Here is a 16,216-nt window from a genome sequence, read left to right as displayed (position 1 = left end):
ATGTGATCAGCTATATACACTATTTTATGTCCTGTAGAAATAAATCATTACTTTGTAAAAGCACTTGTGATATTATTTAGTACTATACGTGCTCTCATGCCTCTTAAGAGGTGTGGTATGTCCTCTGAACTTGGATATCTGAAGAAGCCAGAAAGCAGAAGAGATTTATAACGGATTGTGAGTTCACATTCTTTTCTCCCCAAAGAGAAAAAACAGAATACTGTTGAAGTATAAAGACATCTGTGAACCTCCAACAGCCTAAAATAACTCTGCATACACAAGAATACTGTGAGATGATATGTACATGTTAGCCATAGAACTATACATGAAACTCTGGTAACAATTAACAAAATGAAGACCAGATTTATTATTTAAAATATTTTAAATTTTTCTAATTAAGAACAGTTCATTAAAAGTATAGTTATTTACAGAAAATTAAAGTACTATATACATATAGCTTGTATACAATATACATATTCTTAATAGTAAAAACTATGGTCATACTGTAGAAGAATTTCAAAGTGTACTCAGTAAATGAGAATCTCTCAATGAAAATGATTGGGGCCCACACTATTTAAAGAAAAGCAAAGATGAAATATAGTTGTGAAGGCTTAAATTCTAGGGGCTCAAGTAAGCTTTTTTACTAATTAACTGTTAAACTGATTTCCATCAGAAAAATCACTTTTTCTTACGTTTTCCCCCATCTACTTTCAAAGCCTTACAGACTATTATTTATGTCTATGATGGTACTGTTTTGAAAGAAAACACTCTCCTGTATTTCTTTAATCATGTATCCTCTTTTTCATCAAGACAAATACTGATACAAATAAAAACATAAGCATTAATCTCCCTACAAACACTTTTCTTCATTCTGAGGTAGATTTAGGTTTTTGGATGACAATTGTGGGGAGAAAAGTGGGTCACTATAAATTCTTTTGCCTCATGAATAATCTTAAAAAACTCTTAATTTTCAAGTTTGTAAAGCTCTCAAGTTATAAAGTTGAGCAAAGGAAAACTGTCACCTATTTCACTCTGTAATGCACTCTCTTGGTACCTCAAGTGATCAGGACATTCTGTATGATAACTAAAGTAGTGACGTGACAATTACTACCCAAGAAAGAAACTCCACAGTAATGTGAATGGTTAAGTACATCTACTATAAAATATTATGGCGTGACAAAAAATACTAATTACAAATACTAATGACATGGAAGAAAACTATAGCCATTTGCTACTACATCCTTACTAAAACTAGGGAAAAATGCAGATGCTTAGGCAAAAAATCTGTAAGGAAATACCTCAAAATGATAACACTGGTTTTGTTATGGTGGTAGGATTACAGAATTTTGTCCTTGTTTCTAGTTTCCTAATCTGTATCTTTATCTAGCTTCCTAATCTACATTCTATTTTATATAAACATATCTACATATTGCACAAGTAAGAGCTACAGTAACATCAACACTTTGTCTATTGGTCTTTAATTTCAATTACCATCTCTGTTAATGACATCCTAAGCTACATAAATCCTTATTGCAAGCCTTAACAGACTAGTGTTTATGTCTATGATGGTAATATTGTAAAATATTATCTCCTGTACTTCTTTAATTATTTTTCCCGCTCCAAAATGGAACTCATTATTACCTTTTCTCAGCCTTACCTCCCTTAATCAAACCTGCTTCCTTCTGCATTTATTCTATTGACTAATGGAATTACCAATTATTTGAAAAGTTCTCTTCTCTCTTCTTTATCCTCAACTGGTGAAAGACTCAGATGTCTTTCCCCAATTTGGCTTGTTTTTTCTTCTTCAAACCATTACCAGAGGTCCAAGTCCACTCCTCCCCTAGAATAGCAATCTTCCTACTCTTCAGTCTACCCTCTATAATACTACCATGTCATACTTGACTTTTGTTTCCTATTTTAAAACTTCCATTGGCTTCTGCATGCCTATAGGAAAAGTAAACATATAATACTCATCATGTCTAGTTGCCACTTACTTCTGCTTAAACTCAGGCTACCTGCCTAGGAAAACTCTATTCTACGCTATGGTCCAGTATTCTGTTCATCAAACTTTTAAAATTAGGTTCCCTTGAAGAATTATGAAGACATCTTATTGGATAAATATTAACTATTGGTAGAATGATACAGGGTTCACCATCAATTCTCTGTTTGTTTTTATCGTTTAAAGCTCTGGGAAACTTTAACATAAATAAGTAGATTAGAATGAAATTAATTTTGTTTTAGCAGTGTGACACGACCCTTTGAACTCTTTCAAGTTACATGCCAGGATTCACAAAGTGATCTATTGTAAAAAATTATTTTTAATAGTCTAGCAGCTGACATTTATTAAACTTCCTTCAAATGTGTTGAAAGCAAAGAAGTGGGAATCACTTAATTTGTTAGTCTGTCATGGGTCATTCACTTCCAACATGGACAGCAATATTTCAAATTGCCTGTCTTATTTTCCAGAGGTTTTTGAGTCAAAACCCTCCCTTCCCAACCCCCCACACCCCAACAAATCCATCAGAGTAAGAATGAGGATGAGTAAGAAGAATGCCTTTCATTTGTAAAGTAGGATACGAGAAATTATGGAAAGGGAGAACCAGTCAGACATCTTAACACAAGAACATTCTCACGTAGCCCAAATTTAAGAAAGAGTACGCCTCAAAATGGAAGGTGTGAAACAATTTCTTTAAAGCTTAGAAAGTTGTCATATATTCACAAGGCATGTGTACCTCACTCTCAAAAATAATGCTCTAGGAACACCAAACCCCTTATTTTTATCAGAAAATACCATGCTCCTTAACACCATCATACTTTTGCAGATTCTATTTCCTCGTCCAAAATACCCTTTCCCTCACCTGGAAACTTCTACTCATTTTTAAGACTTAACTTCATTATCCTCTTTGTGAAACCTTTCCAAACTCCACAAGCAGTTGATTAAAACTTCTCTGTGCTTCTATAATCTCATCATTCCCATTTTTAATTCTGCACTCTCGCATATACGTTGAACTGCAATGATTTGTTTTATATTTGATTCCCCATTACACTGAGATCCTTGAGGGCAGGATCAGACAATATTTATTTTTACATCCACAGCATGTAGCCCTGCACCTTATGACAAAGCAGGCAGGCAGTAAACAATGCCAATCTGATAGTCACAGGAAAGCCCATGCACCAGCCAGATCACCAACAAGCTATATATCTAAGATGTAATTACTCTGTTTCTAATAAAATAATTCATAGAAGTATGATTTCACAATATCCTTTAAGTCTTTATTGGATAGATATAAAAAGTCAATCGTACTTATAAAATTATCAAAAGACGCTACACATTGGGATTTTCAACGTCCCTTCTACAAAAATCTTCATGTCAAATTCTCAGAATTTACTACTAGGAAAGATTAGAATACCTCTTTCTTTTAAGAAAAAACTAGTAATGCATCTGATTTTAAGAAAGTGATCAATAAATAGCTTCCCCCATTTTCATCCCAGCCATCAGACAATTCTAACAGTTTTGTGTTCAACTTCAGCAATTCCCTAGGGCTTTAGTTTCCTATTTTAATATTAATCCTTACATTCTTTCCCTTGACTATAATTACCCAGGTTTTTACCTTTTGCACTTACTTTAGTAATTTTTAAATTGTATTTTTTTAACTTCCTGAAAGGAAGTATTTATAACACCAAAATACTTTTATGTTATCAGTAACTCTGATGCCAAGCACAGACCTCCAAACAAGATAAGTACTATATAGACAGAAATACATTTAATATATGCTTTCATATAGATACCATGTAGGTAAAATTAATATAGTAAGATATATAAGAAGATTCTTGGACTCAAAGTATTATAATCTATTTTGCATAAAGAAAACAACCAACCATTCTGATTTTTAAACCATTTACATGTAAACTGAAGTGTTTTTCCTATTAACATATAATAGCATACCTGTGTAGGTTCAGGAGCCATACTCTTCCTTTGGTCTGTTGATTTTTCTATTGCTTCACTAAGAGATTTTGCATATTGTACCATAGCCTTCAACTGGGAATCCGTTAAAACCCATAATAAGTCATCCAGCATTAGAACTAACTTCGTTGCAATGACATTGCAATCCTTTAACTGTCAGGAAAAAATGATTCATAAAATTAAGCCAAGAAATAAAACTTATAATGCACTTGTATCTTTTAAAAGTTTTAAATTTTTCAATGGTTTAAATATGGATCCTTCCTTATTCACCAAATATTTATTGAGTTCCTATAATATGGAAGGAATATCTCCTAGTATTGGAGATACAGTGGTAAAAAGGACTGATAGATTCCTGTACTTTAACAGGAACAAGTTATATAGGTACAAGTATTTATATAATTTAATTTTTCATTTATAGCTAATAAATCATAAAATTACCTATGTTAATTCAACCCCAGTTGACCCTTGAACAATGCGGGGTTAATGCATATAACTTATAGTCGGCCCTCTGTATCCAGATTTCCTCCATATCCAACGTTCCTCCACATCCACAGATTCAACCAGCCTCAGACCATGTAATACTGTAGTATTTACTATTGAAAAATATCCACATATAAGTGGACCTATGCAGTTCAAAACTGTGTTGTTCAAGGGTCAACTGTAATTCTAGTAGAAAAAGGGGCATTAAAATTAATTAAAGGGACTTCCCTGGTGCTCCAGTGGTAAAGAACCTGACTTACAATGCAGGGGACGCTGGTTCGATCCCTGGGCGGGGAACTAAGATCCTACATGCGTGGGGCAACTAAGCCCATGCACCACAACTACCGGGCTCGCACGCATCAACTAGAGCCCACGTGCCGCAAACTACAGAGCCCATGTGCTCTGGAACCCACAGGCCACAAATACAGAGCCCACGCACCCTGGAGCCTGCACGCCACAACTAGAGAAGAGAAAACCCACACATCATAACTAGAGAGAAGCCCGTGCGCCACACAAAAGATCCCACATGCCTCAACTAAGACCCGATGCAGCCAAAAATAAATAAATCTTTTAAAAAAATTTAATAAAAAACGGAAATGCTATTTTAACCATATTTCACATTTTAGAATACCTGTATTGTCATACTCTGAAAAATTCTTTTCAATTTAATTTAGTACAGTGATTTGTGTCTAGTACTAGAAAACATATCGTTGAGATTTTAATTGAGCCAAGTTTTTACAAAAGTCGTTATTCCCCCTCATTAAATTTCATCACAATCCACAGTGGACTCTCAAATACTGACATCCTTAAGTAACTATCGTCCCTATTTATCTAAATTACCAGTCATATCTTAACCTTCTAAAACTAGTCGTTTTGGTTACTAATAGTGAAGACTTTACCGTTTACCCACTCCTGAGCAAGATTCAATAAGGAGAAGTAAAATTATAAAACAGTTAATGTTCAATAAAACTTTGATAACTGAGAAATCTATTCAATTTATCAAAAATAAAAATCTGTGGGCTTCCCTGGTGGCACGGTGGTTAAGAAACTGCCAATGCAGGGGACATGGGTTCGAGCCCTGGTCTGGGAAGATCCCACATGCCACGGAGCAACTAAGCCCGTGCACCACAACTATTGAGCCTGTGCTCTAGAGCCCATGCTCCGCAACAAGAGAAGCCACCGCAATAAGGGAGCCCGTGCACCGCAACGAAGAGTAGCCCCCACTCGCGGCAACTGGAGAAAGCCCACGCACAGCAACGAAGACCCAACACAGCCAAAAATAAATAAATTATATAAATAATTTTTTTAAAAAGACCCTATTTCCGAATAAAGTCACATTAAAAAAAAAATCTAAATATTAAACTTAGAAACCTGAAAAATGTTACCATTACATTAGATTTCTTCAAATATTGCTTGAGGCACTATATTTCCTTTTATTTTACACTTTTAATATGCCAATATTTCAGCTAAAAAATAATTTTAAATTTCCCATCAATTCTAATAGCTATCACATAAATCATAAGGGTAACCCTGTTGACTTACTCTTCTTTTAAGTGTGACTCTGATTTTTGATTGGTTGGTTATTAATCGAACGGGAGCACACATAATTTCAAGATGTGAGCTTTGGGTAGCATCTGCCTCTATTCGAATCATCTGCCAATTTATTTCCTTAAAGGTCAAAACCTAAAGAGAATATAGAGATTAGCTTCACTTACACAAAATAGAATAAGAAAAATGTAGATTTGTAAAAACAAAAAAAAAGTTATTATAAAAATGTATTTCTTCACTAATTTTCATATGACATTCTAGATCTATTCACTATGCTTTAATTTTTTTTAATTGTAGAATTCCAAATTCAGTAACACATCTTCATAATTATATTCATTATCTGTAAAGCTGTTAACAGTTTTATTCTAAGTAATTTAATTTTAATATAAAGCACAAAGAACATTTGAATTATGTAACCAAGAAGAATTTTAAAAACATATTTTAGTTATGTATATTTAAAATTCAATTCTGAGAAGCTAAGAAGTTAAAATAGGACTCATTAACTCTGCAAGTTGAAATATTACAGTAAAAACATTAAAATATGCACATTATATAATTAAATGATTAAAAGTAGTACAGAGAAAAGTATAGTTAAAGGGCAAAAGTAAATCTAGTAGTATGCGAATATAAGCAACCATAAAAAGTAATTATTTTAAATATACTTTTTAAAAATTTATTTATTAAAAAAAATTTTTTTAACATCTTTATTGGAGAGAGTGGTATGGACTTATATATACTACCAAATGTAAAATAGATAGCTAGTGGGAAGCAGCCGCATAGCACAGGGAGATCAGCTCGGTGCTTTGTGACCACCTAGAGGGGTGGGATAGGGAGGGTGGGAGGGAGACCCAAGAGGGAGGAGATATGGGGATATATGTATATGTATAGCTGATTTACTTTGTTGTAAAGCAGAAACTAACACACCACTGTAAATGTACTTTTATATTAATCAATGACTAAAACATTTTTTAAACAAAGAAAGAAAAGGAAAAAATCTTTACCTCTCCTCTCTGTGGATCCTGAATACGAGCAAATCTTAAATCTCCATGTTCCCAGTTCGCATTTACACTATAGATCCGTAGCTGGGAAAGTTCAAAGGATGCATTGAAGGCTTTTGCTCCAATGCGGATGACAATGGAATTTACAGAAACAGTAATTCCCTCAACTACTTTTTCAGCAAAGCCGTATTCACTGGGAAAACAAAGCAGAACAAAATATAATGCACTAAAACCAAAATAAAATCATTAGAAGTGAAAAAGTTTTGTTAATATTCTCACACAAGTACACAAACTGCCATAATAGTATCCATTTTTGTTTAACAAAACACATTTTTGTTAAAACAATAATCTAGTCTGGTTACATGTAAGTTACAAAAAAAAATGTTCTTCTCAAAATGATAAAAGGTTTTTAAAATTGGAAGTTACTCTCTAAATTATTATAATCACCTTCCAAAGTTGCCTAGTCTCAAAAAGCATTAGTGCAGACAACTGGCATCAATGTTAGTAAGTAAGAGGGCTAAATTCTTGACACAAAGAAGGTTGCAGAGGCCAAGTGGAATATAATCTCATAATTTAGAAATAAAGTCAGAAAAAGTTCACATTCTCTAATTCAATTCAGCAAGTATTGAGCATCTACGATGGGGACGATGCTAGGACATAAAGAAAAACAAAGTAGAGCTGTGGCGTTACAGGGTTTGCAAGTTACTTGGGTAGGAAAATAAACACATATCTTAGCAACTGAAACATGAGGCAGTCTGTAATTAAGTGTTTTTTAAAAGGAATCATCAGTACACTTGGTAGAGGAAGAAACTGTTTATAGTTAATGAGAAATATATCCAGGAAAGAAAGATGAACTTTCCTCAAGGAGGGATGAAAAGGAAGGGAAATCTCAGAATAAGGAAAAGCATGAGCAAAGACATGGAGAATAATAAAGTAAAGGTCACATTTCAAGAATGGTAAGTACAGTATGACTTGAATATAGACTATCAGTATATTTTGGCAGGGGGGTGGTGAAAGTTTGCCAAATTGGCACCTTACTTCAATTATGACCATTATTCCTAAATCTATATCACTATCCAGATCTCTTGCTGTAACTTCAGACTGTAAAATTCAAAGGTCCACCAGACAGTTCTACCTGGCTGCCTCTCACACATTTCAAAGCCAACACACATAAAAGTGAGGCCATCATTCTTAATGATCATGCACACCGCTCCTCTATACCTGCTGCTATGTTTCTTGATTTACTATCTTAATGAATAAATAAAATTACTCATCTTTTCTAAAATTTAGATGACATCTTTTAAATCAGGATACACTTTGTAGGTTATGTGTAGATTGCATGAAATAATGCATATGAACCACATAGCCCATCTCTGGACTCAAGATACTGAAAAAGATATAACTGTTATTTATAGTATTATAAATAGTAGTATATTATTATTAATACTACTGGAAATCTCTGAGCCTCAGTTTCATCATTTGTAAAATGAAAATCATACCTATTTCAAAAGGTTGCTGTGGTCCTTAAGTGAAATGGTGTATGTGTAGTAATTTATACGGTCCTTGGCTTGATTGAGGTAATTTTGTTATAAAAAAAAGGTGGTTGTCTACCTGGGATTTAGAAAATTGAGAACTGAAGAGGAAGAACTCATCAGCATCCTAGGGAGGAGTTGCTGTGATCCTAAGGACAAATACTGGTCACTTAGACAGAAATATTCCTGGAGTTGGAAGAATATTTCTATAATAATTATCTGGGAATACCCTTTAGAATATCCAAATCCATCTAATCTAATCTATGCACATTGAAAAGTGCTACAATTGTACTGGACAATTTACCATCAGAAGGGTGAAGGTGGACTCAATGACTAATGTCTACATGTTTCTGGTTTATGTCATCCATTATAAACGAAATTTCAGTTTACAAATAAGTCTCTTCTGAGTTTGGTTAATCTTCACATAGATGTTTATCTCCTTCATGTGAAGTGATAAAATCAAATTTCTGAATTTACAAAGTTTCCTAGACCATCAATCTGTGGGAGCATTGTTAGCCTACAGGTTCTGCACAGAAGGAAGGGTCACCCTATTAATCGTTAATTTCCCTCTATTTTAATCTCTTAGCTAGAAATAAAATCAAATAGATCAGTGTTTCCTTAAATTGCATGACTATAAAGAATTGTTGAAAATACATATTCATATTCTTGATAACCATTCTAGACCTAATGAATCCTAATTTTAAAGGAGGAGCCTAAAAAACTCTGTGAATTTCATAAGCACCCTAAATGATTGCTACAATTAGGCAAGTCTGGAAAACAGAAACAGATTAAGATACTACCATACAATATAAGGATTACCATCATATGATTACAAAGCCAAAATTATAAAGCTTGTTGACACTATAAAAACATGAATTGGGAAGAACAGTATCAACTACACTTAGCATACAATAAGAAAATACCTAATTTCTGCCACACCTAATTAAAATAAATCATTTGTTTATAGCAACTTTCCTGATCTTCTTTTGCCCTTTTAATAGTCTTATAAACATCTCAACTTTTTCTCCAATTTTCTGAGTCTAGCCAATTTTAAGATCAACTGCTCCAACCTACTCTATCTAACCTGAAATCATAATCTAAACTTTAAAATCTCAAATTGCTGGAAAATATGTAAACTACAAAGAAGTTAATGTGAAAGCTCTTTTCCCCATCACTATTACATATAGTCCAAATATAAACTGTATATCTGAAAAATCTGGCCTTCAGTCAACTCTCAGCAGTGGATGGATCACCATTTGATTCCCACACGAAAAGCCACTGATCAGACTGCAGGTATTCTCACAGAATGCATTAATAATGGTGGCTCAACCTTGGTGAAAGAGGAGGAAAATATGAGAGTGCAAGAAACAGAGTATGTGTGTGTATCTGTATGTGCATGTTCATTCTCAAGAAGAGTTTATCACTGGTTTTATACAGCACGCAGAATACTGTAAATGTTCAGGGCTGCCACGTTGTACAACTTGAGGAGGCATTAATCACATTAAAATCAATGTAAACTTTTTACGTGAATAGCTGCACCATCCAGAAATAGTGCAGAAAAACTGTTTTGAGGAAATGATATACAATACAAGATCCAAATTTACTGAATGCAAAGATGAATAGGCAAGTTTTTGAAGATCTATTTTTTAAGAACTATTCTAACTTCTCGGGGCAGCTTTGTGAAATGCTCCCCATGCTCCTACTTTATTAACATCTGATTTTTATCTATCAAAATTCAATCTGTGTAAAGTGTGAGCATTCTATATTTAATGAATTTTAGAGTAATCTGAAAGGTCTATAACTTTTTAAGGCATCAACTTAACTCTTAAGAGTCATAAAAATTCCACTGATGCATAGAACAAATGTTATACAGAGAAACCAAGTAAGAGACTATCTGATTTAGAATGCCTAAGCTCTTCTTTCATTTTCTGCTACTGCTCTGCATTTGACTGATCATTAGTATTTAATATCAAGGAAAGCAAGATGAATAAAAGAGGCTAAAAATCAATTCTGCTACTTTTGCAATGTATTTACTGAAACTGTAAAATGTTTGATGGGAGAAGTGACTAAAATAGAAACTGAAGTTAGGAAATTTTACTTTATGTCCCATTACTGCAGATAACAGAAAAAAAAATTCCCTTTGCCAGTCATACAGATTAATGGAAAATAGCTTACCTTTGTCCTGAAGCAGTTGCAATTGGTGATGGGCCATTTGGGGTTCGTGGTTCTTCACATGTACTCATTTCCATTATTACTTTATCCAAGGACTAATAAAAATATATTTAAAATGTAAACATTAGATATTTTATTTTATGTATATTATGTAGATATTATTTAAGACTATTTTCTCTTTCATTTCTTTAGGAGCAAAGAAAACAGTAAGTAAGCAGAGTTATTTTAAATGTTTCTCTAGAGGTCTAAAAAGAGAAATACTAAAAAAAAAGTGCTTAGTCCTTTCTCAAGGCACTTATTTTCTGGTGGAAAAGCTTATTACAGGAGTACAGGAGAAGAAAACTGATGACATCATCAGGTTTTACAGACATATAATCACTAATCCCAGAGTGTACTATATTATTAATTGATAAATTAGATTATTTATTAATAAATAGGACTAAACCACCTCTAAAAGCTTAAACCTGAGCTTTAATTAAAACCTGGGCTAATTAAAATAAATAGAACCAGTCTAAAACCTGAGATTTAAGATGTGTAACTAAAAAAAATGCAAGAAATATGAAAAAGTAAATACTCTCATAGTAAAAAAGTTTCTTTCTCAGTCTAAGTTTTTTCTTGAAGGAAGATCAAATGTCCTTAGTAGTCATCACTAACACATCTCCAGTCATTCTTCATTCTCTATTTAATATTGTACTTATTATCTGAAACTGTCTTGTTTTGTTTACTTGTTCGTTGTCAGTCACCTTGTAAAAATATGCTCCCTCAGGGCAGAGGGGAGGTGCTCAGTAAATATTTGTGGTATGAATGAATCAATAAATGACCAACTGATCAGTTTTCCTTAAAAAGTAAAGTATATTAAAGAACGTATTATATTAGGTCAGTAAAAGCAGAAACACAGAAAGTCTGGACCAAACTTTATTAAAAGAAGAATCTCATAAATAAAGTATAATATACCAATAAAAAGTTTAAAAATGCAATAAAATATACCAACTTACAATATAATATTCTAGACCTGAAAAACTTTATAAAGACCCTCTCATTTTAAAGTTCAAGCTTCTCATTTAAGAACTGAGAAAACTAAGTACCATCAAAATAGAATGAAAGTTAACTAGCAGAGAAGCCATGAGATTATGTTTCTATGAAACAAAATATTAATATTTTGTTTAATATTAATTAGATTTGTTAGATTATATGCATGTATGTGTTTATTTCTGAAGCAATTCAGAACTTACCAAACAGATGGGATGTGTTTTCAGTTTTGTCCATGGTATCTACAAAAGAAAATTTTTCTTTCTTTAAAATGAATCATTAAAAAAATAATGTAAAACAGTAATCAACACAGATACTCTCTTAACGTAGTGAAAGACATACCAAATTATATCAGATGACTTTTTTCTTAAATTGCAAAATAATAAACTGAGCAATTCATTCATACTCTTGAAATCAGCTGCACCTATTTTATATTAAAAAAGACTACTCGCCTTATTTTCTTGGTCATCTTTTTAAATAAAAATTTCAGGTTCTCTTAATATCTTTTTTCCCCAGTTCTGAAAACACATTTTAATTTTGTAGCTGAAGAATTCCTAGCAAAGCATAATCAGTGTTTTGTTCATTTAACAATTTTTTAAATTCCAACCAATCTTCTTGTAGGTATTCAAGACAAATACAAAAGTGAGACCATTAATGTTAAATACAAGTAATGTCAAATAAATAATGTTCAAATATATCCTGCACTAAAAATGTCATGTTTTTAGACATTTGGGCTTATGGAGGATAGAACAAAAATTAAAGGTTACCATCAAAGGATACAGCAACTTTTCTACAATCTTTTCTTTGGAGCCCAATTTTAATTTTATGAAAAGTTAGCATGCAGTATTTCTACTGAGTAGGCTCCCAAACTAAGCCTGATCTTTAAGAGAAGGAAATGATATGATGCATGATTAGAGCCAAAGATAATAAGAAAGCTTAAGTTTTAATAAGCAGAAATAGTATTAAAAGAAAACTTTAAAAACCTCAAAATAAAAAACAAATGAGGAAAAGAGACAGAATTTCAAATAAAAGTATAATGTCCAGAATAAGATAACTTATCAGTCCTTATGTCTTCATTTGAAGTAGTGTTTACTAACTACAAATTTAAATTGTCCCTTTTGACAACAAATCGTGTGAAAAAAATTTTAAATATGTACCAAATTATTTTATTAATAAAGCATCAACAATTTTATTTAAATATTAATATTAAATTTTAATAAAACTTAAAACCTATTAATTAATAAACATATATTAGCATTCAATTAAATTCAAAAGGCACACATTCATGCAATTATTTACAAGGTATCTGTCTTTTAAAATTATGTTAATAAAAATGCTTCTTTTCAGAATTACCTAAAACAAAATATTTATTTTAAAAGATAGGGATGAAATAAATAAAATGAAAACAGAAAGTGCCTTGCACAGATATCAAAGTCTCACCCTAATAGATGCTTTATTACAAAAAACTTTGTTGATAGCAAGCCATGTTGGCAAATCCAACATATTCTGGAGCACCTCTTCATCCAACTCCAAATTCTTCAGTTCACCTTCTCCTTTAAGGGTACTTAGATTTATCTTGTCAGGAGATAAATTTTTGGTAAATCTGAAAGAGAATATATATTGACACTTATTTTAGTGTTAGTTACTGTACCCCTGACTTGTTCTTGCAAATATACAGAGCATTAAGAATGTAATAGCAGCACTAAGAAACACAAAACCACAATGATAGGCTCTACTCTAATCCGTGTTTTTCAATGTGTTTTTGTCATTATTGTTTTGATCTCCCTTGTCCATAGCTCTCTTACACAAAGTCTACAGTATTTTTGGTATACATTTAAATATCTTATAACCAGACACAAGCAAGCTCTAGTTCTTACTGTCTTTCAAATTTATGAATACTTAGTATCCACTATTTTTCAGGAACTATGCAAGGCTTTGAGCCATCCCCTACAACATTTTGTTCACTTCACTACAGACAATATCACAGAAGTGGATATTCCTATTTTACCAACCAATATACAAGTAAGGTAAGGAAATGAGGTGGCCCTTTAGAAATAGTAGCAGCAGCAGCTGCCACCACTGCCATTCATCACGCCAAGAGCTTAATGCAAGTGCCCAAAGTCACATAGGAGACTGGACCCTGAATTCTAATTAAAGAACTCAAATTCTCTATAATGATTTAAAAAGGAAAGTTCTTAAACTCAAAAGAAAAGATTGAAAATAATAATAGTTAAAATAACAGTGAACATTTTCCAAGGGTTTATTGGATACCAAGCTCTTCTCTCTGAGTGCATGTGTTACTAATTTTCATGATAACCTATTAGGGTCAATACTATTTTCATTCCCACTTTTTTTTTTTAATATTTATTTATTTATTTGGCTGCACTGGGTCTTAGTTATGGCAAGCGGGATCTTCGTTGCTGCGTGCGGGATCTTTAGTTGCATCGTGCGGGATCTTTTAGTTGCAGTATGCAGGCTCTTAGTTGCAGCATGTGGGATCTAGTTCCCTGACCAGGGATCGAACCTGGGCCCCCTGCGTTGGGAGTGTGGAGTCTTAACTGCCGGACCACCAGGGAAGTGCTTATTCCCATTTTTTACAAGAGTAAATATAAAGAGAAACTAATTTATTTGCCCAATGTCACAACTAATAATGATGATAATAGTAATAATAACAATAAATTATACATGCACTTTAAAGAACTTTCGTATATATTAATTCTTAACACAACCCTACAAAATAAAAAATTGCTAACTTTACCCAGCCTTACTTTTTCAAAAGTGAAACTATTGAAAAAGTTAACTACTGGCTAACAAAGGAGTTATTAGCCAGTCTTCTACCATTTTTTGATATTAATTATTAAAGTAACAAAATGTACTGGGTTATTTACATGCCCTACACATCAACAAGAATCAATATGCACATGCTTCTGCACTGACTCTAAACCAGAATTTCTTGAGCCAGATCTTATCTGGATTCCTATCTTCTCACAAAATGTCAACACACTGACTTTCTCAATATAAAGCTCGTATTTAACCCATATTTGACCAAAGATGCTGAGTTGTTTCTCACTTACTACCAATCATGTTTCATTTAAGAATATGAAGTTTCCTGAGAGGCTGCCATTTCTAATCATATAGGAATGACCTGCCACCGCCTCAAGGCAGAATATTAGTGCAGAAGGGAACATTCAATAAGTACTTACTGAGGATTCACTATTCCGACACATACACTGGCAAGCAGTATACTCAAGGTTTTTGCCTTTCTGAAATATTCAGTTTAGTTGGTGAAGAGTGAATACAGTAGGGGTTCTTAATCCAGATCTTCTTTGAAATAGGGACTTTTGAGCTGATATCTAAAGGATGAGTAATAGAACTTAACTAGGCAAGGAAAAGAAGGGGTCAGGAAATAAAGCGTATTCCAAGTAGAGGGAATAAAACATATAAAGGTTCTGAGGCGGGAGGGAGCATGGTATAAAGTGGAAGTGAAAAAGATCAGCATCTGGTATGCAGCAAGAGAGCCAGGGGAGCAGAAGATAACTCTGGAAGGACAAAGAGAGGACTGATTACACAAGGCCTTGACCATTTTATTCATTCATTCATTCAATAAATTTTAACTGATTACCTATAATTTAAAAGGCACTAGGCAGGGCGGGCTTTCCTGGTGGCACAGTGGTTAAGAATCCACCTGCCACTGCAGGGGACAGGGGTTCGAACTCTGGTCCTGGAAGATCCCACATGCCGCAGAGCAACTAAGCCCGTGCGCCACAATTACTGAGCCTGCGCTCTAGAGCCCACGAGCCACAGCTACTGAGCCCACGTGCCTAGAGCCCGTGTTCCGCAACAAGAGAAGCCACCGCAAAGAGAAGCCGGCACACCGCAACGAAGAGTAGTCCCCGCTCACCACAACTAGAGAAAGCCTGCGTGCAGCAATAAAGACCCAACACAGCCAAAAATAAATAAATATTTTTTTAAATAAATAAATAAATAAAAGGCACTGGGGATTTGAGAGTAAACAAAATAGATAAAAATCTCTTCCTTCATGGAGCTTAACTGGGGGGGTGGAACACAGAGAATTAAGAAATAAGTTAAATATATAATAAGTCAGATTCAAAGTGAACAGGTACTCCTTACAGTTGAAATAAGAAATACAAATTTAAGTATATTGTTTAACCTCACAAATGTAAGCAATGGAAAAGCTAACAATAGTGATATAATTTATTAGGTATTGTAGGTCGGGAAAATTTGGAGTGGTTAATTTAGTAAAATCCTTACCTATCTTAGCAGTAAGTGAGTATGCAAGATCTAACACTGATACATCTAGAATGAACAGCATAAATATATAATTTAGAGCTAGTAGGGTAACAGTGAGGTAAATGCGACTGCCACTGGGGAACAAGATTGGAGGGATCAGGAAAGGATGGGTTGGAGGCTTGTTGCTTTTTGTGTTCAGCCCGCTTGAATTCATTCATTCATTTATATAACAAATATTTGTT

The 16,216-nt window shown here is 33.4% G+C and overlaps 1 protein-coding gene across 9 annotated transcripts in view; it reads right to left on the bottom strand.

The window, feature by feature from the left end:
• The window catches only part of UHRF1BP1L (UHRF1 binding protein 1 like), a 101,594-nt gene that overhangs the window by 50,225 nt on the left and 35,153 nt on the right, over nt 1–16,216 (bottom strand). For 7 of the 9 annotated variants that reach the window (XR_004351646.1, XR_004351645.1, XM_032644351.1 and 4 more), the window contains 6 exons: nt 13,164–13,326; nt 11,927–11,965; nt 10,698–10,789; nt 6,994–7,183; nt 5,987–6,127; nt 3,947–4,117 (listed from right to left, as the gene is read on the bottom strand). Coding sequence is in view for 7 of the 9 variants with exons in the window: in XM_032644351.1 (XP_032500242.1) it covers nt 3,947–4,117; nt 5,987–6,127; nt 6,994–7,183; nt 10,698–10,789; nt 11,927–11,965; nt 13,164–13,326 (796 nt within the window). In the remaining 2 variants the exon portion in view is untranslated. Of the gene's footprint in view, nt 1–3,946; nt 4,118–5,986; nt 6,128–6,993; nt 7,184–10,697; nt 10,790–11,926; nt 11,966–13,163; nt 13,327–14,926; nt 15,077–16,216 lie in introns of all 9 variants that reach the window. The other 2 variants (XM_032644355.1, XM_032644356.1) reach the window with 1 other exon arrangement.

Source organism: Phocoena sinus, chromosome 10 (genome assembly GCF_008692025.1).
Source record: "Phocoena sinus isolate mPhoSin1 chromosome 10, mPhoSin1.pri, whole genome shotgun sequence".
In the NCBI taxonomy this organism is placed as follows: Eukaryota; Metazoa; Chordata; class Mammalia; order Artiodactyla; family Phocoenidae; genus Phocoena; species Phocoena sinus.
Note: the sequence above shows the minus strand (reverse complement) of the source record. Positions and strands in the feature narration are given on the sequence as shown.